The 25,070-nt window shown below is 39.7% G+C and overlaps 1 protein-coding gene across 1 annotated transcript in view; it reads left to right on the forward strand.

Moving 5' to 3' along the window:
* The window catches only part of clstn2a (calsyntenin 2a), a 129,681-nt gene that overhangs the window by 96,150 nt on the left and 8,461 nt on the right, over positions 1-25,070 (forward strand). Inside the window, exons 6-12 of the mRNA XM_084008015.1 lie at positions 789-938; positions 3,517-3,702; positions 4,242-4,499; positions 6,322-6,443; positions 17,998-18,160; positions 24,171-24,337; positions 24,564-24,712. Coding sequence (XP_083864141.1) covers positions 789-938; positions 3,517-3,702; positions 4,242-4,499; positions 6,322-6,443; positions 17,998-18,160; positions 24,171-24,337; positions 24,564-24,712 — 1,195 coding nt within the window. The remainder of the gene's footprint in view (positions 1-788; positions 939-3,516; positions 3,703-4,241; positions 4,500-6,321; positions 6,444-17,997; positions 18,161-24,170; positions 24,338-24,563; positions 24,713-25,070) is intronic.

Here is a 25,070-nt window from a genome sequence, read left to right on the forward strand (position 1 = left end):
CACAGGCCAACCATCAAGCATTCCTCTCATTTATTGATCCAATTATGATATTTTATAGTGTTTCCTCAGTAATCCTCAATAACAAACAGCTTTGATACTCAACATTGCTCCCTGTGGTTTTTTCTTCATGACCACACAATTGACTTTCAATACAATAGTAAAATATCATTGCATGCTACTTAATCAAAGACATTTTTAATTAGCGTAGCCCTCGGATGAAAGTACAGTACAGTAGAAGGACAGAAGCCACAACAGAGCAGAGAGATATTGATGAAGTAAAGAATCTAAAAATGAAATTCAAAACACTTCATCATCCTTTTAGGTTAAGAAAGCAAGTTTACAAACACAAAAAAGCAATCTAAGAAAACAAAAATGACGATGTTAGAAAGGTTTTTAAATACATAAGAGTTCACAGGAATCAACCGCAAGATGAAACACTAAACATCCATTGAAATTAGCCGGCTGCAGGTTGCACGCTTGGACAATAAAGCAGTCTATAACCTTGTCTGGCGGCTCCTCTAATTCACACTTTTCTTTCACTGTTACCCTGGTGACAGGTGAAGATCATCACTGTAATTCATCACTGAAACCCACATATTCAAATGCAATACTAAATTACCGGACCTTGCGTTATGTTTTTTTTCAAGGAGCAATTCTTGTAATAAAGTCAGTTTCACTTATTGCTCGGTGGAAAGTGTTTTCTTGCTTTATTATTGTCAAATAAAGCATCATCATTTCTGTTCCTCCATCCATTAATTATATTTCCTCCTTGTTTTCGTGTCCTTTAGGAAACATCAGAAACACGGAGCGGCTGAGCTATGACAAACAGCAGAGCTACAAGATCATGGTGACGGCCTTTGACTGTGGTCAGAAGAGAGCAAAGGAGGATGTGGCCGTGCATATTGATGTCAAGCCTGTCTGCAAACCCGGATGGCAAGGTCAGAGATAAAGAAAACGGCCACTAATGTACTTTAAATATGCATTCTGTACCTTGTAATAACTGACAGAAATCCATTTATTACCACTCTGGCATGAAGTGCACTTATATATTATTTAAACATACTTAAATGTAAAGCAGTACCATCAAAACTGGAGAAGACGGTGCAGTTTTTTAGCATATCCTTTCCCTCGAGGGAATTCTATCTCATTTTAGAACGAACGTCTCTTGAGGAAATCAGACCTGAACAAAAACCTCCAGAGGGAAAGTTGACTGGTGTGTGTGTGTGTGTGTGTGTGTGTGTGTGTGTGTGTGTGTGTGTGTGTGTGTGTGTGTGTGTGTGTGTGTGTGTGCATGTGTGCCCCCCCCCCCCCCCCCCCTTTAACATGCTAGCAGCTTGGCATTCGAGCCAGCCCGTCTCCCCTGCTGCTTCACCTGTCAGCACTGACAGCATCTCAGGAGTCAAGCGCACACAGGAATGTAAGAGGAAGACAAAGATAAGAGGGGGAAAGGAGGAAGAAAGAGATAAAGAAAGAGCCTGAACGAAGAGGCAACCCAGGGGAGGAAAGAGAGAGATAAAGTTGTAGTGAAGGAGAGAGGTGATGGTTATTTTTACAGTCTTCAAAATATCACCGTTAGTTAGTAAAACTCCCAGTCCGCTGCAAAGCTGTGGTATCATTTTCTATCAGAGGAAGTAATGATTTTTAAATCCACAACCAGATCCCCTGAGCAGTTTTATTAATTCCCATTCTTCAAAGCTCCAGGAGCCACTGGAGTTTTTTTTTCTGCCATTTCAAGCCTTTTTACTACGGACAGGAGGGGAAGGAGAGAGAGATACAACAAAGGTTCCCATTTGGACTCAGACCGGTCATGTAGTTCATGGGTAGCGTCTCCATTCGGAGGGGCTTTAAAACTCAATCTAGAAGTGTGCTCGTATAACTCCGTTCAGTTTTGAGCAAAACTTGGAGTTAGATACACAAAATACTGTTTAATCAATACTGTGCATTGATTTCCCCTCCCATTATTTCCATCAACACCAAGAAGATGTTATCCATTTTCAGACCAATAGGGAGTATATTTGGTTTAGAGTAGATCAGGCTCTTGTTTGGAACAACATATAAGGTCCAAAACTTGGCCATGGTGTGATTCCACATGATAAGATGTTTTTCAACTCAAGATACTTGCCAACTCACACGCTAGATATCTTTGTAATGGAGCACCGTGCCAAATGGAGTCTTATGTGCTGTAATAAACGAAGATACTTCAGAAGGAAAACTTAAATGTGCCTATTTTAACAAAAATAGATCAGTGCAAAGAGAACACTTATTGAAAATGAAGTGACTGCCATTGTTTAGGGACACTCATTGAGGGAAATGTCAGTGCACATCACAAAGGGTTGGGGGTGCAGAGAGAGAAAGAGTACAATGTTGAGGAAGTCCAAAATGACATTCAACTTCATGCAAATGTCATCTCCATGTACAGCAGAGCTCGGGGGCTCACTGAGTTTACCACGATAACGAAGAATAGAAGAGAAGTGTACCGTTATATCCATCCAGAACACACAACTTTACAGAAAATAAAACCAATGACAACAAAATACCAGCTGGATCTTCAAGATCTTGCTCATTGGGGGGTAAAAATACCATGAATTTTGAGCTCCAGATGGTACTATGGAGCTATTGACTGCAGCATTTGTATCGCAAAGGAAACACTTGCCATCATACCCTGCTAATATCCTCATCAATTTTGCATGATTCTTTGCGAATTGGCTCATAAATCTGCATAATCCTGTCATAAAACCATTAACCCGTAGTATCTTAAAACCATGAATTAAACATTTAGACTATAGTACACAACCTTATTTATCGTCTGTTTGTAAAGGTCAGCAGTTCTATTGCAGCTCCGCGCCATAAATGTCTGCTAAATACATCTTGCTCCACCTCGCCTCTTACTCCCCCTCACCTACCTGATGGCAGTCTGCTTCTCTTTTTGACTTGAGATCTTATTCCGTAGGCATAGAAAGAGCTGCTGGTGTCCACCTACACACACATTTCTCTACGTTCTGCACAACATCAACCCCTTTCTCGTACATTAAGGATAGAAATAACACCTGGGTACTGAAGCTATACGACCTGGTAACAGGCCTGACATTTACATGAAGGTCGGTGCCTCTTTCCATCACGCCTGTCATGTTACTGGCCCTTTCAGTCACCTTTGGACTTGACACACGGCAAGAATTCACTGAGAAAATATCAAGCCTGTGTGGTTGCCTGTCATTTCAAGACCCACATGCTCATTATGAAACCTGTGACAGTAGAAAGCACAACATTTCTGTGGACGCCTCTAACACCAGTAAAGACAACAACTATAGCCACAGCGAGTGTGTGGGTCCTACAGGGAACTATGTGCAAAGATAGATGTTTTTTACTGGAAATACAAGTGCATAACATTTTAATTGTATGTTGCCTGACAGATTTCCTTGTTTTTTTTTTTAATTTTTGAAATAATTTTGTTACACACTGTGTGACGCCACTGATATGATTAATTGAACTAATACAAACACATTTTGACCCTTAAAGGTTGGAACAAGCGGGTGAACTATGAGCCAGGGACCGGAAGCAAGCAGCTGTTTCCCAAGATGCACTTGGAAACGTGTGGCGGTCCTCTGTCTGGCGTGAAGGCGACAATAGAGCTACAGACCAATCACATCGGGAAGGGCTGCGATCGGGAAACATACTCCGAGAAGTCTCTGCAGAAACTCTGTGGCAAGTAGAGGGGAAATAAATCAGTTTAGTAGAAGTTCCATGAAGTGGCTCGTTGAGGTGCTATTTAGGAGTTGGGAACTGTGAGAGAGCAAAGGGTAGTAATAATAATGACAGACAGAGAAAATTTTAATTTAGCGACGGAATTACCTCTTGACATCTTAGCCTCTGCAGTATATTAATTATGTCATTTTACACTGTGCCAATTGAGTCCTGGAGACTTATTTTAAATCTTTTTTTTTTCCATTTTAAATTAAATTATGTTTTTGCTTCCCATGGCTTTGTACTATAATACCAAGTATACAGTACTGTGTATTACACTATACAAACACCTCATTATTTAAACGTCACTGAATGTATCAACTCTATATAATTATATGATATATTCATCATTTCTAAACAGTGATTCACAGAGATTCTGACATGCACAAAAAAAATGTGAGGTCATGAATTGAATTGCATGCAGACATTATAAGCAGCAGTTTGTCTGCAGGATGATTCTCCGTCTTGAAAGTGTTGCATCTTGTGATTGACACATCCAGGTGCAGCATCAGGCAGCACTGACCTCCTTCCTGCCCCCAGCCCTTCCACAAACTGGACGGCGTCTCTGCTGACTGACAGCGGCCGCGACAGCGACCTTATCTACAGATTCGACGGACACCAGGCTGCTAATGTTCCGGATCACATGGTGCCCCAAAACCTGACGGACCAGTTCACCATAGCAACGTGGATGAAACACGGGCCCAGTCCAGGACTCAGAGCAGAGAAGGAAACCTTACTGTGTAACTCTGACAAGACCGGTGAGGAAATGATTTCACACTTCGTAATAAGAAGCACATTTTCACCCTGGAACATGTTAGAGAGTGAAAAGTTGACCAACTTACTCCCCTTTTTACTGAAACATTCTACACTTTGACTTCCCAGTATCCTCAGCCTTAGAAACAAAAGATGAACACAACATGATCATAATCATCCGCAAAATAAATGACAAGACAGCCTAATGCCTACAATAGCAAATGCTCTTAGAAACTTTAAAAATGTTCCCCTCTGCATATCTGAACTGTGTTATTAAGCAGGCCATCTGCACATTGCACACTCTCACAGATGGCTTATTAGCTGGCAAAATGTGTAGCCTGATATTGTAATGCAAAATTACATAGTGGTTTGCGTTTAACCATCAGAATCCTATAAGCCCTTTTTTTTGTTGTTCTTTCAGAGGGCTCCGTGTGAACGCCAGATCACCAGTACTGTGTTAAATGATGCCCATGTCTTGTAATCTATCATGTGTCTGGCTGAGCCTTGTCACATCATAGATGGGAGATAGAGGGGGGACTATGCTGATGATTATTAATGTCCTAGTGAAACATGAATTACAGCATATTCAGCTTCTGTTCTGTGAGTTTTACCTAGTAAGGGGAAGGATGTCGAAGACATTTATTATAACTTTTCTCTGAGTTTTGTCAACATAAGAGTGACTCGACCTGCAAGAATCCGTGTGATGAGCAGCGACAAACAGAATCTCACAACAGAAACGTTCAGAAATGAACTGAATCACAACTGAATGTGACACTTAAATAGCGGCAATTGGATCGACAGACACGGTGAAAGTTGATTGGACCATTCAAAAGTGGGCTGGCTCAGAGTGTAGCACACTCACTTTGTCACTAAAGTTGCAGATTGATTGATGTATGTCATGTTATTGGTTAAATTGGTTGGTACTCGTTTATGTGAGCACACCTCTTTTTTAACAGGAAGAAAAGATGATTGTGTTTGATATAAAAATACAAAGAAATAGATTTGTTTCGCAAAAAAATTGAAAAAAAGAGAGAAAAGAAGAAGGTGCTCAATATGACCATGGACGTGATTTGAAAGGGTTAAAAAGGCATTTTTCATTAACTCTCGTCTTAAAAGTGCTACATCTTGACAACAACAGATCAAATTATTTGTTATATGAAGGTCAAAATTAATCCTGAATCTTCAAAGTCAAGATTTAACACAGATTTTTGTGAAATTACATTTACTACAGTACATTTTGATAATAAATGTATCACCAACCTCAAGTGAAATACTAAAACAATAAATACAAAACTGCTTTTCATATCTTAGGATTGCTTTAAAATGGTGAAAGCATCATATTAACTTTATTATTACAAACTGAATAATCTTACATTTTCAAAATATTGTTGTTTTGAACTGTAGTGATGTGGGTAGGAATTAAAAACAACAACTCTGAAGTCAAAAAAGGGAGCACCAGCTCTGTTTTTAACTTGTATTTAGAGCAGAATCCGTTGCCACACAACATCTCCTCCCCCCTCAAGCTGCTTCCGTTATAAAAGCACAGCAAGTGGGACTCACCTCATTGAAACCAGTCGAAAATCACCCAAAAAACAGACGTACCAGCAGCATGCACTCTGTGACCACACTTACCATACCATCTGAGGTAGCTGAAAATAATTGTCTGTTGTTCCCAGAAGGAAATCAGTGAGACGACCTTAAGGAGCAGGTGCATCAGTTTATTGAGGGCATCGTCTTTTTAATTCATGCACTTCTTATCGTCAGATTTTGTTTAACTGTGTGCATGTGTTTGTATGACTATGCATGTTTATGATCTTCCCGTTGCAGAAATGAACCGCCACCATTACTCTCTGTATGTCCACAACTGCCGTCTGGTGTTCCTGCTCAGAAGAGATTTCACTCAGGTCGACACATTCCGACCCGCCGAGTTCCACTGGAAACTGGAGCAGGTGAGGAGTGTGTGTGTGTGTGTGTGTGTGTGTGTGTGTGTGTGTGTGTGTGTGTGTGTGTGTGTGTGTGTGTGTGTGCGTGTGTGCGTGTGTGTGTGTGTGTGTGTGTGTGTGTGTGTGTGTGTGTGAGAGAACCTGGTGAAGTTGTATTTGAGTGTGAGCATAGATTCAGGGTGATTTTCTACAGCAGGTGAAGGGCTATCGTTATTTGTGTAGTGAAATGAGAGGCTCTCCATTGTAATTACCGGAGGCCCTCCATCACTTTCTTCTGCTCGCTGCAGGATATAAGAGGGTAGAAGACACTGTGGTCTTATACACACACGCACACACACACACACACACACACACACACTAACACACGCACATATGCAAGCATAGACCCAAAGTGGAAATTCTGTTTAGTTACGGGTAATGGCTCACCCAGCAGCAGATCTCTATTATATGTCATGCTTCTGGAGAGTTGTTGAACTAATTCACTGTTTCCTGCAGAAAGCCTTTGAACGCGGGAAATTGCACCACCGAAGTTGCTTTCACTAGAGAGATTCATATAACACTGTTTTCCCTTTCTCTCTGAATGCTGCACAGCACATTTCCGACTGTAATTATCCTGCAGGTGTACACAATCATACTATAACTAAACATTCATATATATACATATATATATATATATATATATATATACATTCACAAGACATTAGGCACAGCAGGCTGGTATTTTATCTAAGCATGAAGATAAAAATGTAAAGGTTTAGTGCTCAATGTGACGATGTGGGTTGAGATCAGAGACTGTGGAGCTGAAAAGTCTTGCTCAAGGACACCTCAGTGAGGTGGACACTTGAATGAGAATCATCCGACTGAAGGGTGTCTAGTCGCTCTGACTCACCAGGCAGTCGCCGAGCTGAGAACATCTTCTAAAAGGGAAGGAAGTCCCGGGAGTCAAAATGATTATCATGTACAGCCAATGACCTCGTGCACGGGACTCTCCCCTTTCCACAGACTCTCCCCAGCTCACTAATAATGAATGGTAGATGTAAATCCGATCTAATTGCTTCCCATTGGGATACAGCATACGTCCTCTTTATACTGAAATGATTAGAAAATGCTCAACAAGCTCTCAGGAGTTTTTGCTCACTAAGCAGATTACAAGAGGTTTGTATTTAGGTGCTTATGTGTGCTCATGTTGGTCTGACCAGTGTAGTTATTTTCCATCCATCCTGTTTATGAGTTTCTTTGGGGTTTTTTTAATCTTGCATGGAAACATAAATTTTTTTGGTCTTGCGAGTATCTCATGGTGTCTCCCTGGCATCTCAGCGGGTGTGTACTTTCCCACCAGGTGGTTGTTTGTTCAAGGTTAAAGGGAGAGTGAAACGTGTTTTTCTCAGTCCACTGTTCTTTTCTCCCGAGGCCCATGGAGGTGGTTGTGACAAAGAGAAGGGCAGCCAAGTAGCAGACTGCTGAGGTTTTTTTTTTTTTTTTTTTTTTTTAAGCAAACAAGCAAACAACCTCCAGACTCAGTTCCATTTCAGTCTCGCTTCCTCTCATTCTCTCCCTCATTCTCTCAGGGATCCCATTTGCTCCCTTATTTGGATCTGGTGAAGGACCAGGGAGGAAGCCTGCAGTGCAGTCAAAGAGAATGTGTGATGAGTTACTCACCAGTACAAATCACAAGTGCAGAGGCTCTCATTAAATATAAATGGAATCTGGTCTGAAATACCCGAGGTTAATGAGAGGAATGACATCATATGAGCACAATTGGGCAGAGTTGAGGAGGGAAACTAGTCTGTGATCATCAGTTGGTGATGTTCAGTGCAGTTTGGTGTACTCATCTTTGCATAATATGCTTTTTTATGGTAGTGATTCCCTTCATGTTTGAACATGTTGTGTACTTAGCAACTATATTTGTTTAACATCTAGGTGGAAAGATAGTGAAACTGGGTTGAATATTTTTTGTGTGAAAACATGTGTTGTAGCTGGATTGCAGTATTGACTCAAGGCTGCTACTGCCAAATGAAACTGTTGTCTCTACCTCTTTTTTCCAATGGATTTTGGCCTCTGTTATTACTGAATCTCAGTGCAAAATGCCAACAAAAAAAACACTCCTTTTGGAATCTGAAATACTGACCTCAAAATCTGATGTGTGCCCTGGAGCAGCACATGGTATTTTATGTCAGTGAGCAAAGTGTCTTTGAAAACAGCTGCAGTTCTCCAGAAATATAATATTCTATTGGGTTTTTTTGTGTGTTTTTTTTTTTAAGATGCTAGAAGGTTTAGTGGACTGTATAACTAAAGTCAAAATGCAGGCACGTGAATCTGTTTTGATTATCTTTTATTTTAAAGTAGGTGTGATTTTATGAATGTGTTTTTTTCAATTGTATTTCATAAATCCATCATCAGCTTTCATCAGGAACATGAATAGAAAAAATATCTAATGGTCTGCCGAAGCTGCAGCTGCAACCATGTTGGAGCGATGGACATGAAATATTAATCAAATATTTGTCAGAAAGGTTTTTCTCTTGAGACATTTTGACATGTCATAGCAGGAAAACCATCATCTTGTACTTTGTTTTTACTCTTTTTTCATTTTATTGAATTTACTTCTTCATAGTAAAGAAGACAAAGAATAAAAAGTAGTATAGATATTCATAGAAATACTGTATTTTGAATGGGGAGACGGGTGGATAGGGTAAAAATTCTTACTTATGGGCACTATGAAACTTCCCCAGTGGATTATTTGTATTATACTTCCTTCATTTGGTTTCCAAAGAGTCAAAGCTTTTTACAGTCTGTCTTTATCAGTCCATTATTATTATTTTGTAGTAAAAGTTTTCTGAAATTGTTGCTGTTCATATTGTGAATATGCAAACAAGACATTAGCTAATGCTACATTTTGGTGAATTTAGGAGAAATTACAGATGCATACAAAGTGCAGTAAAATAAACACCTAACTGTTTATATTGACTGTTTTCCCTCCACTAGTCTGAAAGAAGCTAACCTTGAAAAATAATGTAGCTCAGCTCAACATTGTTGCAGATACATAGTGCTAGATCATATAGCTATTATCATGTTATTTATGTGTAATTAGTTTGTAGTTTCTCTTTTTTAAAAGAGATCCCAAGCTGAATGACACTTCCTGAATAAATAAAATAAAATCAAAAAGCCTAATTCCTCATCACTTTTACTATTTGATCTAATTTACTCATTCTATAACTGAATTTCGTATTAGTTGTTCCGTATCTCTAGTAATAACCAGGCCACACAAAAAGTCATTGGAGGGTGAGAGCTGCTACTGCCTTGTAGTTAATAATGAGGACAGGCTCAATGATTAATAGAAGTGTTGAAAAAGGAGTCTGGAGGATAGAGGGAAGCAGGAGAGGAGGTAACTGTGGGGTGTCACAGCTGCTCTTACTGTCCTTGTTCCTCCAGCACTTAGAAAGGACTCTCAATGGCTTCCGCAGCAACTCCATTTAGCTCTATTGATTTTGCAATTCTCACCCTGAGAGGGGCGGGGCACAGAGGGATGAAAGGAAGCTGGCGGAAAGACGGCGAGAGGAAAAAGCTTCCATTTTCCATGTCGATCTAACACACTGAAGGAATGTCACATCTGACGGAAACCTTCACATGCATGGACCTTTTGAGTGTGTTTGTGAACACACACACACACACATACACACACACAATGCCTATTTTTCTTCCTCTTTGTCAGCCTTGTTAATGGATTAGGGGTTGGACCGCTCCATGGATGTGCATTATTCACTCTCCTTGAGTCTAGTAAGGCTATCAGTTAAATCCAGCTGTTCAAAAGGTTTACGTCCATAGTAAAAAAAAAGGAAGCCCTATACAAATCAGAATTCATTCTTCTAAAGCCAAAGATGGTAGGAATGGGTCAAACATGCAAACAAAGCTAGACAGAGCGGAGGAGGAGACAAGGACAAATGGATAAAGAAGTCATTGTTGAGGTGCTTTTGCACTATATGGTTTGAGTTTGAACAGCTTTCTACGTTTTCCCAGCACAGTTAGATAAAGATCAAGTGAGTGTGCGATGCGGCATAGATTTAAACCCTTACAAATGAGCTTTTATTTACTCACAGCAGGGTCCTTATAGATGGAGGAGGAGAAAAACCTATGCAAACAGAAGGGCGAGTGTTCAAATACACAGTATATTTCTCAGATGTCTCAGATCTGAGATTTGAAAACCATTAGTCAAGGGCCAAAGATTGATTTGTCTTGGCAGTTGTTCCACCGCAATGTGGGATAACTTTACTATTGACGGGGCAGATCATGGGTTGTGAATCCCAGATAAAAAATTTCCAATTTTGCCAATTACCCTGCTGGAGACAGCTGCAACCCCCCCGCTATTTATCATTTTTGTCAGAGTTCAATTGTCGGGACTGAATGTTCGAGGAGGACAAAATCACACTCATTGCTCGTCTATATGGCCTCAACAATAATCTGCTTTATCTGCCTGCTATTACCACGCTTACCCTGCCTCGGCTTGTCCTCTGCCCTGTGTTGATTAGAAGCCTCATTTTGTTTCAGAGGAGATTAATTGGTTTGTGTTGGTGGTTGTGTGTGTGTGTGTGTGTGTGTGTTTTGTTGTAGACACACGGTGAGTTTGTGGTGCATATTCACTGACATAGTTCCATATAGAAGACTTGCTGATGAATGTTCCAGTTCAATTAAAGGTATTTGCAATGTATCAATGCTTATAATGGTTAGAATGCAGTAATTCACTTAGAAGTGAAGGAGAAAGAAAATAAACCATGTTTGTTTACCATATTATCAAAAAAAGTGTTAAATTATCTTGTAATAGTCAGATGATTTTCAAAGAACATCATTTAAGTGAAATATGGCTTCTGTTTGCTCTGAATTTGCAAGTCACCCTTACAAGGATAACATACTATAACACAACTGGCAGTGATGAAACACACTTGTTTCACTTTTCTGTGATAGGAAAACAGGAAAAAGACAAAGGGAAGGGAAGATATTGAGTGTGGCCTGCAGCACATCTTCAGTGGGTGTTTATTTTTTCTAGTTTCTATTTTTCAAATGACCTCATTTGAAAGCTCTACTTTATTTTGTCTGCTTCAGGTACTTCCTGTGTCGCCTCATTCGCAGAGCTGCTGCATCTCACTAAACATGATGCAGTGTGTTTGTGTGTGTAGAGGCCACTATCTGCTACAGACAGACATGCTGACATGCTGAGTGACATAAACATCCCCTCAGCATACTAATACATTGACAGCTTGTTTCTTTGTATTTTCTATCGCTCCATCTCGGTCTCTCTAACCGTCTGTCTCACTGCTCGTCTCTTCTCCTCCTCCTCTTACTCCCACCTTTACTTTGGCAAAAAGTGCTTTTCCCATTGTCCTTTAAAGCACTGATATCACAGTAAATTGCTGCATTAACTGAGTTATAACCAATGAGAACTCATCTTTTTAATTCAGACAGATGGACAAAGAGATAAAAATAAAAAAAATCCTGCAGCAAAACATCATTTAAAGCAGACCTTGAAGTGGCGGACGTGGTATTTAATCTTATGCCTTTCATCTCTCTTTGTTTAGCTTTTTCAGTCGTGTCGCTGACATGAGTCAACATACTCTCAACTAAACTGAAATTTAACCTTCACCCCATTTCTATTATTATTTTATACACTAGTATATTAGTCTGAAAACATAATTTCATACATTATTTCTTACAGTTATGAATGCTGCATGACGGGGTACTGCATCTTGTATTAGTTTTCAGAAACAAGCTGTTTTTATGATGGTGTTTTATGTACATGCTATTAAGCTCTTTCTCCTTGATTTCTTTCTTTTACCATTTTGTTCTTGTCTTTTTCCTCTTTTTTCCACTATCCTTGTCATTCCCTACCACCACACTGACAGATAATAAGCTTGCATCAATAATGCAGTGACACAACAGTGGCAGATGAGAGGAGAGCAGAGGAGAGGAGAGGAATGTGAATAGCAACAAAGGCGATGAAAAGAGAAAGAGAAGAGAGGTGCAAGTGAGGAAGGAATGATGTGGCGGGGAAAAACAGAGGGAATAGTTCAGACAAAGGGGAATGGAGCAGGATAGATGAGACGACGAGGGAGGGAGTGTATAGTGGTGTTCAAGGCAAAGCTTCAGGTTTTCTGATGTGATCTTGTGGATGCTGAATATACAGAAAGTACGCAGGTACGCGTATGTTTGTCACATACAACAGAACACCATTATATATGGTTTTGTATCACTATAAAGAAGTGTCCTCTCTTCCCAAACCCCTCCAATGCACCAAAATAAATGTGACCCTATTAAAGGGCTTCTCGGCAGGCAGCAGAATGTCCTCATTATTCTGTTTATGTCAGCAGATTCAGAATGCCCCATTGCTATCCGTGAATAAGGGGCGGTGTTTGATTGTCTCACATGTACAATCCAGTTTATTACCTAGAACCTATGTCCCGCACAAAAGAAGATTTGGGAATTTGCTCTCCTTGTAAGTAGTTGGTGTAATACAGAGCAGTGGCTAATTGTTTGCTCGAGATCCTTTGGTTGACAACTTTAAACTGAGACCGTATAGTATCTTCTAGGTCAAATTGGCTCCGAAGATCTTCTTTCTCTCGTGCTGAAGTGATAGCCTCTCGTAAATACGCCATGGCAGATTTCCACAAGATAGACGGGCTTATCTCTGGTGTTTTATTCTCGGCAATAAAACACTGCTATTGCATGATTATACCCTTTACCAAGAGAATCTGGCTCGTTGAGGTAGGTTTTAGTCGGCAGCATCTGCAAGCTCCATCTTTATAAGTACTGGAGATTGTTACAGTAATAAAGAAATGATCAGTCTGGTACCAAGTGTGCAGTCCTCGATCTTGTCCAACATAGTTCTAAAAACAAAGAAGTAATCTATATGAGAGAATAAAGCACTGTCAATATTTAGCATATCTACGATAAAAGGAAGAAATTGTAGTTGAAGGAAGAGTAAAACACCTCTCCTGGCCATCTCCGTCCTAATACACGGCAGACGGTTGACTTGTCATAGCAGCAAAGCTTAGTCATCATTAACCATGACTCCTTTGAGTTTCCCAGTAAGGCAGGCCTGGGATGTGGTCGTGTTTACTTTCATCAATTATACCTATGAATAAGCTGTTATGACAAGCCAAAATGTTAATTTTTTTTTAAAAAAACGTCTATTTAACAATTCCATTAGATTAGACTTCCGCATTGGTTGATGGTGTGTGGATATATGCTGAGAATTACTCAGATCAAACTATTTGTGCTCAAAAGAATCAGCCAGGTGAAATTGATACAATGAATGATGGCTGAATGTATTTATTTATTGAATATATCAAAAAGGTAAAAATAGAGAACTTAGGAAGTGGGAGAGCAAACATTATCACTACCTTCTCACTGTGAGTGCATCATTTGACAATATGACCCCAAAGAAAAAATACTTTTCAAAATAATTGGGTTTTAGGTGTCTGAAGACAGCAGTTTTATTTGAATGGCAGTCCAAAATTGAAAGGTATGGCCTTAGTGACTCTGCCTCTACTGCTGATATCCCTCTCTCCCTCTTATCTCTCTATTATTCCTCTGGAGATTTTCATTGTAAACAGGCCAGCAACCTTCTCAGGGAACAGCTCATTACTCGGGGAGGGAATCACGGAGTAACTCACAATACAATGATATCACAATATTTTGCCCACGATAACGATGATATCACGATACTGTGATTCTGCGATACTCGATACATTGCAAGAAATGCATCACGATCTCTGTGTGTCTGAAGGTAAATAATACCAGTGACAAGGCAAACGCAGGGATTAATTGTATACTGTGTTTATTTACTGCAAAGTGCAGTCTTCCCTTAGGCTCAGTAGGGAGTATCAAGATATATTGATATTTTGATATATTGTCTACTACCACTACTCATTACAGTTCTACATCATTCGTTGCCTTGACTGTTGTTACACTATTGCAGAGGAAAAATATGTTTAAGCTCACTGACTAATGTGCCTTTTATACAAGCAATGTGTACACAAACATGGCTCAGCAGAGAGTACAGCGGATGGTATCTACTAATGATGTTGGTGTGTGTGTGTGTGTGTGTGTGTGTGTGTGTGTGTGTGTGTGTGTGTGTGTGTGTGTTCAGAATTAGATCCAGGGCTCTCCTTAATTAAAATATGTGTTTTTGGCAATAATGTTTTATTATTTACACATCTGTATTTAATTAAAAAAAAACACACAGCATCCGTTGTCTGTGTTTTAATATTCATGCAATAAGAGTGACTTGTGTACTGAAAGCTTCTGCTAAGTATATTCTTACATGCAGTCGCCGTGCACACATTTCTAAACAAGCAGACAGAGATAGAGAAGGTTGTTTGTCTATGCCCTCTATTTATGCCATTTGTTTTCCGGCACCCACTTCATCACTTATTACACTCAAAGACGCAGACAGAGAGGTGGAGTGGCAGAACACAAGATAAGAATAAGGGTTTGGGTGTTTGGCTGTTTGAATAGCAGTGTCGATCTCGGCTTGTCCACCTTTTTGGTCCACACTGAAATATCTCAACTATTGGACACATTGCCATGAAATTTGGTGCATGAATGTCATGGCCCACAGAGGATGGATCCTTGCCTCGGTGATCCCTTGATTTTTGGTTCAGATCAAAATGTCTTGACAGTTATGGAGTTCTGTGAAATTCAATACATACATTTTTAATGTGCTCAGTGCTTGTCAGCAAATGTTAACATGCTAATATATTAATTTAAGTTGGTGAGTATGGTTCCCATTTAACCTGCTAAACATCTGCATGTTTGCACAGCCATTGTGAAAATGTTGGCATACTAGCTTTTCACCTCTACAGTAACTACTGCCCCACAGTGCAGCTAGCAAGGGTTGCCAGATCTGTGTCCAAAACTAGCTCAGCAGCCAATCAAAACCAGCCCAGCAGCCAATCAAAACCAGCCCAGCAGCCAATCAAAACTAGCCCAGCGGCCAATCAAAACTAGCCCAGCGGCCAATCAAAACCGGCCCAGCAGCCAATCAAATCCAGCCCCATGCCAGTACTCAAAATATGCCCCTGCCAAAACCAAATGCACCATTTAAAAGTCCAACACCATTGCTATCATTACCAAATGTATTGTATATCTACACAATAAATATTTATTGCATTAAACATTAAACACGTTTCCCTTAACATTTTTGTTATCACATATAAAATATGTGAACCAAAACACATTACCACGTTGGTGTACTATGTTCTAACCACATGAGAGTAAATATGTGTGTCAATAGGTAATATATTTACTGTTAGCATTTTTGTTTACTTTATATCAAGTGCACAAAGTGTGTGTGTGTGTGTGTGTGTGTGTGTGTGTGTGTGTGTGTGTGTGTGTGTGTGTGTGTATGTGGGCCTGTGACGTGTCCCGTCCATGTGTGCATGTCTCCTGATGGATCATTATTTATATAACCATGAAATTTGCATGTGAAAATAGGTCTACCCTAAAAATGTAACCCACAGCATCACTTCAAAAGTAGATCAATTGTCAACACTGCACGGATAAATTCTTAGACTTCTTTTAGCTTTGGCAGCATTCTATTAACCCCCAAAAATAGCATGAAAAACGTCAAGCCTAACCAAGAAAGAGATATCTTAACTTGTGAAAGTCAAGAAAGTTCAAAAAGATCAGATGCCTCTTGTAATTCCACTTTTTCAGTGTCTATCTATTCAGTGACCTCCACAGGCAGTCAGCCAGCCAGCGGCTAAATGAAAGTGGCAATTCATTCTGCCTGTCTAGTCCAGTACACATACCAATTGTGAATCTAAGCTGCTGAAACTAGAACACATTGTCATTGCTTGGATTCGTGGATTTCTCAATCCGTGTACAGGAATCTGAAGAACAGAGTGAGCAAAATTTACATAGTGTTTCATTTATTCTGCTCTTAATATTGAAATTATCTTTTTTTGAAGTTGACCCTAAAACAGTAGCAAAGCAGCAGAGCATTACATACAGATGAAACTGGGTCGAGACTCCTGAGGTCCAGATCCACAAGTGGGGTCCGTGGAAAAGAATAGTAACTAAGCATATTTATCCTGCTGAGAGAGTTGATACTGTGTGACATTGGGGACGTCTGGGATCTTCTGTCCCTTCACATGAAAAGGATGAGACTCTTACTTTCTAAAATGAACAGTTTAGTTATAGCTGTGAATCAGATAACAGGCACTCTGGCATTGATGTGTGTTGCTTTCAGGAACCCCATGCTGTGTTGTATGTGTCATTCATCCTTTGAACCGATCCGATGGGTGAAAGCAGCTCTTATTTCTATTTGTCAATTTCACAGCATATAACATCTAAAATACAATCTGACATGAATCTTTGCAACACTCTTGATGCTTAGAAGGCAATAGTTTCTATCTTATAATCATTCATTTTCTATACCTGTTTAGCTGTTAAGGGCGTCAGCGGACTGAAGCCAATTACAACTGAAAAGCTTATTTGACTCGGCACTTAATAATACAGACGTGCCTGAAAAGGCAAACAGTTTAGCCCAAATGTATAGATTAGGTGACATATCATCAAAGCACAGGGATTTTAGCCCTTACACAACCGTCTACACATTCTCACTGTGAACATGAACATGGTGGGAATACGGAGAGTAAAATACCCAGGAAGGTTTCCATATTCTGGTTTGATTAACAGCCACTGGACTGGATGACCTTAAGTTATTGCTCAATTATCTTCGCAAAAAAATTCAGCTGAAACAATTAGTCGATTAACAGAAAATTAACCATTTCAGTTTAAAAAGCAATATTGACAATTGTCAGTGGTTGCAGCTTCTCAAATGTGTGAATTTGTTAGATCTTGGCTCTGGGATATTATAATATCACAATTTTCACAATTTTATTGATAAAACAATGAATTGATTAATCATGGAAGTAATCCCAGTAATCGATAATGAAAATAATCGTAAGTTAAAGCCCTAAAGCCATGTAAGCAGGGGTAGCAGACATGTTTTAACATACTGTGGCCCAGGAAGGTGGTACTTGTTTGTGGAGGATAGAAAGAAGGCAGAAAGAGCGAGAACAGGATTCTCCAAATAATCCCAGAATGTTTGTGATGATAGAAGTTGCGTGGCGCTGGGCTCCACAGCCGTGTTAGTAACTCATTGCGTGCCTTTAATGAACAGCTCATTAGACGGAAACCCCATTAGCTATCTGACGACAGGCAGCAAATGATTCAGAGGCGAGGAGAGGAGAGGAAGTTGTTGCTCTTTCATTTAAGGTAGAAATTCGGCGAGCGTTCAAGGATGTGCCTTCGCTTTTGGCTGCACGCTTGGAGTAAACACCATCTTCTTCATAACAACATCCCTATAAACATAATCCTCCACGGAAAAATGCTCCTAACCTAAATAAGACCCCCCAAAAAGAGATGGAGTTGACAGAGTAACTTATTTTCAAAGATGCCCTATTTTCTTGTATGTGCAAACCAGGAATATTTACTCATTTGAATGCATGGAGTGGACACAAAGTACTGTAGATTAATAGCATCATAACCTCCCTCTCCTTTACAGATCTGTGACAAGGAATGGCACTATTACGTGATCAACGTGGAGTTTCCCGCAGTGACACTGTTTGTGGATGGTGTGACCTATGAACCCTACCTGGTGACGGATGACTGGCCGATCCACACAGCAAAACTTGATACGCAGCTTACTGTGGGCGCCTGCTGGCAAGGTCAGTGTGTGTGTGTGTGTGTGTGTGTGTGTGTGTGGCCTGAAACTCACAGTAGCTTTGGAGTCAATCAGGCACTGGTTCAAGGCATTAAAAAAGCTGAAATCAGGCAGGAATTGGACAACTGCTCTTAAATGATGTTGTTTAAATTGTTGACAGCTGTACTATTTTATTTGACAGTTGCTTTATATGCAGCAGCTTGTTTGTGGTCTTTATTTCCTCCAAATACAATGAAGAAATTCGTTTTTTATAGACCTATATTTTTTTTCTTTAGAATAAATCGAGGCACACCAGTACAGGACATCTTTATTTTTATATTTTTTATTTTTTCATTTAAAAATATGACAGGATATTGACAGGTAAAACTGATTTAGTGTTAAGTGTAAATGCATGCTTGTGAAACCAAATCAACAAAGGAGTACAAAAGATCAACATTTAATAAAGGATTGTTTTTGTTTTTTGGAAGAATGTTCCACAATTAATTCATAAAGTGTGATGATGAAGTATAATATATTTTCATCTTAATATACAAAGAACAAAAAAAAAACAATAGAAAAAGGACGGCAAGGTGAGAGAAATCGCATCAACAAAGAGGCACAGCCACGAAAAGATGTTGAAAATTACACTTGAAGTACGAACAGGGAGAGAGAGAGGGGAAGCAGGAGACTTTCTGTTAAGATAATTAAAGAGATTAAGATTCATGCCCCAGGGCTGCGAGTATTTCTTCTTTGAAATGGAGAGGCATCAGCGGAGTGGGTATCAAACAGGAAATTCTGTGCGTCAGCTCCAGTAGCCGGGAAAGAGAGCGAGCAGTGATCACATTGGAATGAATAAGAGCTGCCATGTTTATGTCTTGAATAATTATACAAAAGTGCTTTACAGGAAGGCAGAATGAGACAGTGGTGATCCGTTCTGCGGCTCGCCTACAACGCGCTCATAATGCTTACCAGCATCAGCCTCAATCCTGATGGCATTTTGCTTGGCATTTAAATTTCTTTTCATCCTATGCCTGATTGCAATTTTCTTTTTTGTCGTCATCACTTTCTTTCTTGCTTCATACAGGCCTCTCTTTCTGCCTCTTTCCATGAATCTCTGATTGTGAGAGAATGCCCTGAAGGAAGGATTAGCGAGAGTGAATGGAGGACAACTTTGCCAGCTATTACATCCCAATGAAGCCGCTTTAAGCTTCACTAAGCTGCAACTGATAACTTTGCAGGCCATTAGCGAGCAAGATTGCCTTTCAGAGTCTCTCGTTTCTCCATCGCCTTTTCCCCACAATCAACAACATAATGATGAGACATGTGGAATGAAAGGCATTCAGACTGTATTTTCACTGCCCTGAAAGCAAAGACATGTGTCTCTGCACACGGTTAACAAGAAACCGTTTGGTTGTTGTTGTACTAGCCAGTTTTTCTGTAGAAACAAGCTGTTTGGTTGGTAAATGTGTGTTTGCCGTCCTATTTCTTGTGCAACAGGAAAGTGGGTGTGAAATTCTAAAGCAATCCTCACAATACACTATACAATTGACAAAGCACTGTGAAGGAATCTAGAGCCTGGGGTAGTTTTATGACGATAATAAAAGCCATCTGTCAACATAAATCACCTGTAAATTTGAATTCATTTGCACCGTGTGCTACTATTTTAGCATGCTTTGGCACACAGGGAAATGAGAAAAGTCACATTTCATATCCTAACGCATTTCCACAAGCACAAACAATATTTGCTCTCAAATTGACAATAATCTAGACTAGACGTTTTTCATTTTGACTCATGAAAGCATGGGAAGCACAGGCGTAATACTAATCATGGCTCTGTTCCATTAAGCTTGCACGTACAAGTCAGGAGCCAAGGAGGTGGAACACCTGAATGAAATGCAGCAGTTATTCATGTTACTGGGTAGACCTGTGTATGACAAGTCCTAGCCTTTATAAAGTCACAGATTTGCTACTTTATTACGATGCTAACAACCGTCATCTATGCTAGCTAACTTCCCATGAATGTCCCATATATTTTTCTAATTAATACATCACAACATGTGACAACACCTTGTTAAGGTCCTTACGGTGATGGCTGTTGATGTTTTTTTATATGGGCCAAATTGTCATCTTATGGGTATTTATTGATCGGGTGGTTGGGCTAAAATGCTAGGGTAACTTTCACTTGTTGTCATAGCAACCGCAAACATCCTGTTAAGCAGCGCATTTCCTCTATGAACTCTATAAGAAAGTAGCAAATTTGCAACTTTTTTTTATATAATAAAGAATCTTGCCCCCTCTCCTGCCTCAGTTTTCTTTTGGCATATATTCACGTGTACATATAGCCGATGTCAACAAGTTGCTTGGATCCGCTAACACCGGATGTTGACCGTTGCTATGACAACAAGTGAAAGCTACCACTACCATTTTAGCCCGACTGCCCGATCAATAAACACCCATACGATGAGAATTTGGCCCACATAAAATTAACTAACAATAACCATCAACAGCCATCACCCTAAGGTCCTTAGCAAAGCATTGTCACACATTGTCATGTATTAATTAGAAAAATAGATGGGACATTCATGGGAAGTTAGCTAGTATAGATGCAGGTTGGTAGCACTTTATAAAATCACAAATTTGCTACTTTTTTTCTCTGAATATTGCACAGAAATGATTTGATCCCAAACTTTTCTTCCAAAAATGTAAATATGTCCAAAAATACACATTAACATGACTACAACCTATAATACGCAAATATAAAACTTCTTATTTCTTAAATGTTATGTTGTGAAATTGTGATGCCAATATAGAATTTAAATATATTCCATAAATATATGAATCTGTCAACAATTATTATTTTAATGGTTTAGCGATATATACATACATCATTTCAAAGTACTTATATATGGCACTTTAGGCTGCACTACATATTAGGTTTAATAAACAACACAATTTTATAGGATCCTCCACCGATTCACTATCAGCAAACAGGTCCTTGGCCCGAAAAACGTTGAGGACCTCTGCTCTTTGTAATACCTGCACGATATGTGAAGTGTTTTCTTCCATCCTTTTATCATTATCTCTATTTTATCAACCCATGAATACACATGTGCGCACCTAGACGCAGGCAATCCAAAAGTTCATTTCAGTTTGCACTTTGTGAATGAATCACAAAGACATTGTCTTGGTGAAAGCCTTTCAGTGATGGATTTGTCAGAAGAAGGAGACTGGAAGGCCAAATGAGAGAAAGGGAGATGATGAAAATGTCTCTCTCTGCCCCTACTTACTGTCGTCATAAAACCCCAGTGGTTACCATGTCTGTTCAAATCATGCATGCAAGTAAGTACACTTCTTGCACTCCCTCTGTGATGGACACAGACTGAGGGAAAATGCACGACAAATTGTTGGTTATTAAAAGCTTTGTTATTTGACAGAAAAACAAAGGTCTTTAATATTGCCTTTTGTTATTTTATGTTTGCGAGATTTGCATTAGACATCAGCTTCTTCTCACTTGATATATTACAGCTTTAGAGCGTAGCGGATCTAGATGTGAAATATTTTCCACACGATAAAATAGCAAGAATGCTTGAAGGAGAACAGTGATGATGAGTGAAATGGGGATGACAAATACCAGAATGACTGATAGCCGTTCTGTTACACCTCTTTGTTTTTGGACTTGAGGCTAAGCTGGCGTTCATACATGCACAGAACACATACAGAACAATCAATGGCCCTAGGGGCTGACTGCATACTGAAGTTGGGAACAATTCTAGGATACATTTTTCTCACTTCCTGCAGTTTTTTGGTGATTGTGGGTACGGTTGACCTGATTCTAAAGTCTGCTGTTTGAATGCATACCAGATGCTGTAATGTTGTTTACACGGTTATTGCAAATCATATGCTGTTGGTCCCAACGGCCCTTGGAGAACATGGACTGCATCCTAAAATGGCACCATCGTTCATCGTCAGTGACCACCCTCTGCATCTCTGAGAGGCTGTGCTACAGGAAACTCAGACAACATTCTGTCGGTTCAGTATGACAGGAGGGGATTGTGTTCCAGCTGGTTGTAATATGGTTAGAGTATAAACAATCATGGAAATAAGTTTGACCAAGGAGCTGGAATTAGCATGTAATCACATAAACCATGCCTGCTCATTACTGGTGAATGGGAAATAATACACAACAAAAACTACTATATTGTTTCATACCTACAGTTATTATGGTTTACTGCGTCCGTGGCGTCACCCATTTGTTTATCGACTGCCATCTTGAAGCCTTGAGTTCTACATTTTGGCCATCGACATCTTATTTATTTAAACCAGAAGTGACACGAGAAAGTGGAGTTCAGTACACGCTGAACTGAAAACACACTGCGAACGGGTTAAAGTAGTACGACCAACACACCGCCGTGGCAGCGACCTCTTTATTGTCTATTTTACTTTAATTGGATGATGGCATATTGAAGAATACTTTGTGTTACAGCAAATGAAACCATAAACTAATGTTTTCAATGTTACCTGAGGTTACAAACTGAGAACGTTGGTCATTTTCTCGTAGACTTCTATAGAATCACACTTGTTATTGCAAGAAGAGCAGTCGCCCCCTGATGGCCATTAGAAAGAATGCAAATTTAGGGTATCGTTGTTAGTAGTTTGATAACATCATATAAAATACATCACATATTTGTATTTCCCACTGGCTGCTGCAGAATCGAAATAAAAATAGTCCGGGATGCATATAATTCTGGTGTTGTTTGCATTAATGAGACTCGACCAGACTTGACCACCGTTTCTCAGACTTTGTCAAAATGCTAAATACAAGCCATAGCTCACCACTGAAAGTAATTTGTGTTAAATGGACTCGACTTGTGACTTGGTGGAAATGACACGCTTCATCAGATGTGGTGAAATTTCACCGGGTAGGGTTTGCCATTTTCTACAAGGAAAATCTCATCCTATGTTTGAGAATATAGTCCACGCTAAAGAAGATGTTAGGGCTTGACTGAATTTGTGCTGGAGCTGACTCCACAGACTGCAGTACACACCGGCTGTGCCAATGTATGGGCCAGAGGTTCCATTCATTTAGCATGAAAGGATGTATTTATTTCACTCTCTCTGGCAGCTGCAGAACATTTTTGGGTCGTTTGTGTTTTGCAGACTAACTTATATTTACTTGCCACTAATGCCACTAAATTATTTACTTAAAGCCACTGATTCCTGGGGAGCTTGTTGTTTTTATTACATAATTACAATTAGTTGTTCATTGTCCTGCATTTATTGAAATAATGCTTTTGTTATCTGTACTAAGCAGTTTAACATTCCCACCCTAAAATATGTTCAATGAGAAAACTGCGAAAACACAATGTCATCGTCAGTGTGATTGGATAACATGTTTTTCTGTCTGAACCAGTGTCAGAGTTGTTTTGCATGCTTTTTTTCTTCCCTCCCTTTGTAAACTAAGGGAATATAAACTCTAAATTCTTTATAGCTTGCTATCCATTGGGCCTTGTGAGCTTTTTCAGCAGCAGATTTTATTTTGGGAAAATTGTGTTTGCTTTTCCCTTGGAAACATACATAATACATGTTGCTAGAGAGCACGAGACCAAAAGGCTGGCAGAGAAAATGGCTGCAATGGTAAAGGCAGGAGCACAGCAGACGATCTGGCTGGGATTTAATGGTTGTGGGCCAGTATATATGCTACTGGGCTAATGGGGAAGAAGGAACAGATGGGTGTGGGAGGTGAGGGGATGGGGAATGGCAGGTACACAGGGGTTATTGCAAGACAGGTGGGTGGGAGTGGTAGGATCTGAAGGACAGGAAAGTTAGTACGTGGCAGGGGAAAAAGCAGACATGAAAATGTGAGTCTAGGAATTGGCTGACATTGTGACAAACCCAAGTTATATCTATTAAACTGAACAGTCCCACTTCTCCTCCACTCTTTTTCCACTTCTGTCCCTAACCCTCTCGTATAATATATTGCTTCCCTTTTTCTCCTGCCTGTTGTTTTCTCCTCTCCTGTCTCGCTCTCCCATTAGGTGGTGAGGTGGGGACCCCAAGGTTCACACAGTATTTCCATGGCAGCCTGTCGGGTCTGACAATCCGACCCGGCCGCATTGAAACCCAGAAGGTTATTTCCTGTTTGCAGGCCTGCAAAGAAGGCCTTGATATTAACTCCCTTGAAAGCCTCGCTAAGGACATCAAGGTGTGTGAAAGCACACACACATCACACACAGTTTCAGCCTTTGGTTGGGAGTAACTGCTGCCACGTTTGCAGTAAAATAGAAGTATTAAGACACTTAACAGTGCAGGAAGCTACTTGATAACACACATCCTTTGATATCAAACAGAATTTAACGTGTTGATGTACATGTATTTTAACCTCAAGCCAAGATTCAATTAATGACAAATAGAGTTTTTTGTGTGTCCAGTTCCATTTTAACCCCGCCCAGTCTGTGCTGGTGGTGGAAGGAGAGGATCTGGACAGCATCAACACGGCCATGACCAAGATCTCCTACATTAACTCTCGCCAGTTCCCTACGCCAGGCCTCCGACGGCTACACATCACCACCACAGTACAGTAAGTACGCAAACATTCACTCAAGTGAGAAGGGACGAGACATGGGACGATATGAAATTTCATATTCATCCTGGCCAAAATAACTGCGTTTCATGATATAATCCCGATAATTATCAAAATGGTTAAAATTCTTAAAATGGCAACTAAACACTCGGGAATCACTTGACATTTTGTTAAGAAACAAATGTATTTTTATGGTGTCACAGATAAGACACATCTTTTTTTGGTGAACATCCTTTTTAGTGAAAAGCAATCAAATCGTTTTAAATAAATGATCATAAATTATACGGTCTCCCTGCATAAATAAACAATGAATAAATAACATTAAAAAATATGGATTTTTGTATCCTGTTCTTTT

Source organism: Eutrigla gurnardus (assembly GCF_963514095.1).
Source record: "Eutrigla gurnardus genome assembly, chromosome: 4".
Lineage (NCBI taxonomy): Eukaryota > Metazoa > Chordata > Actinopteri > Perciformes > Triglidae > Eutrigla > Eutrigla gurnardus.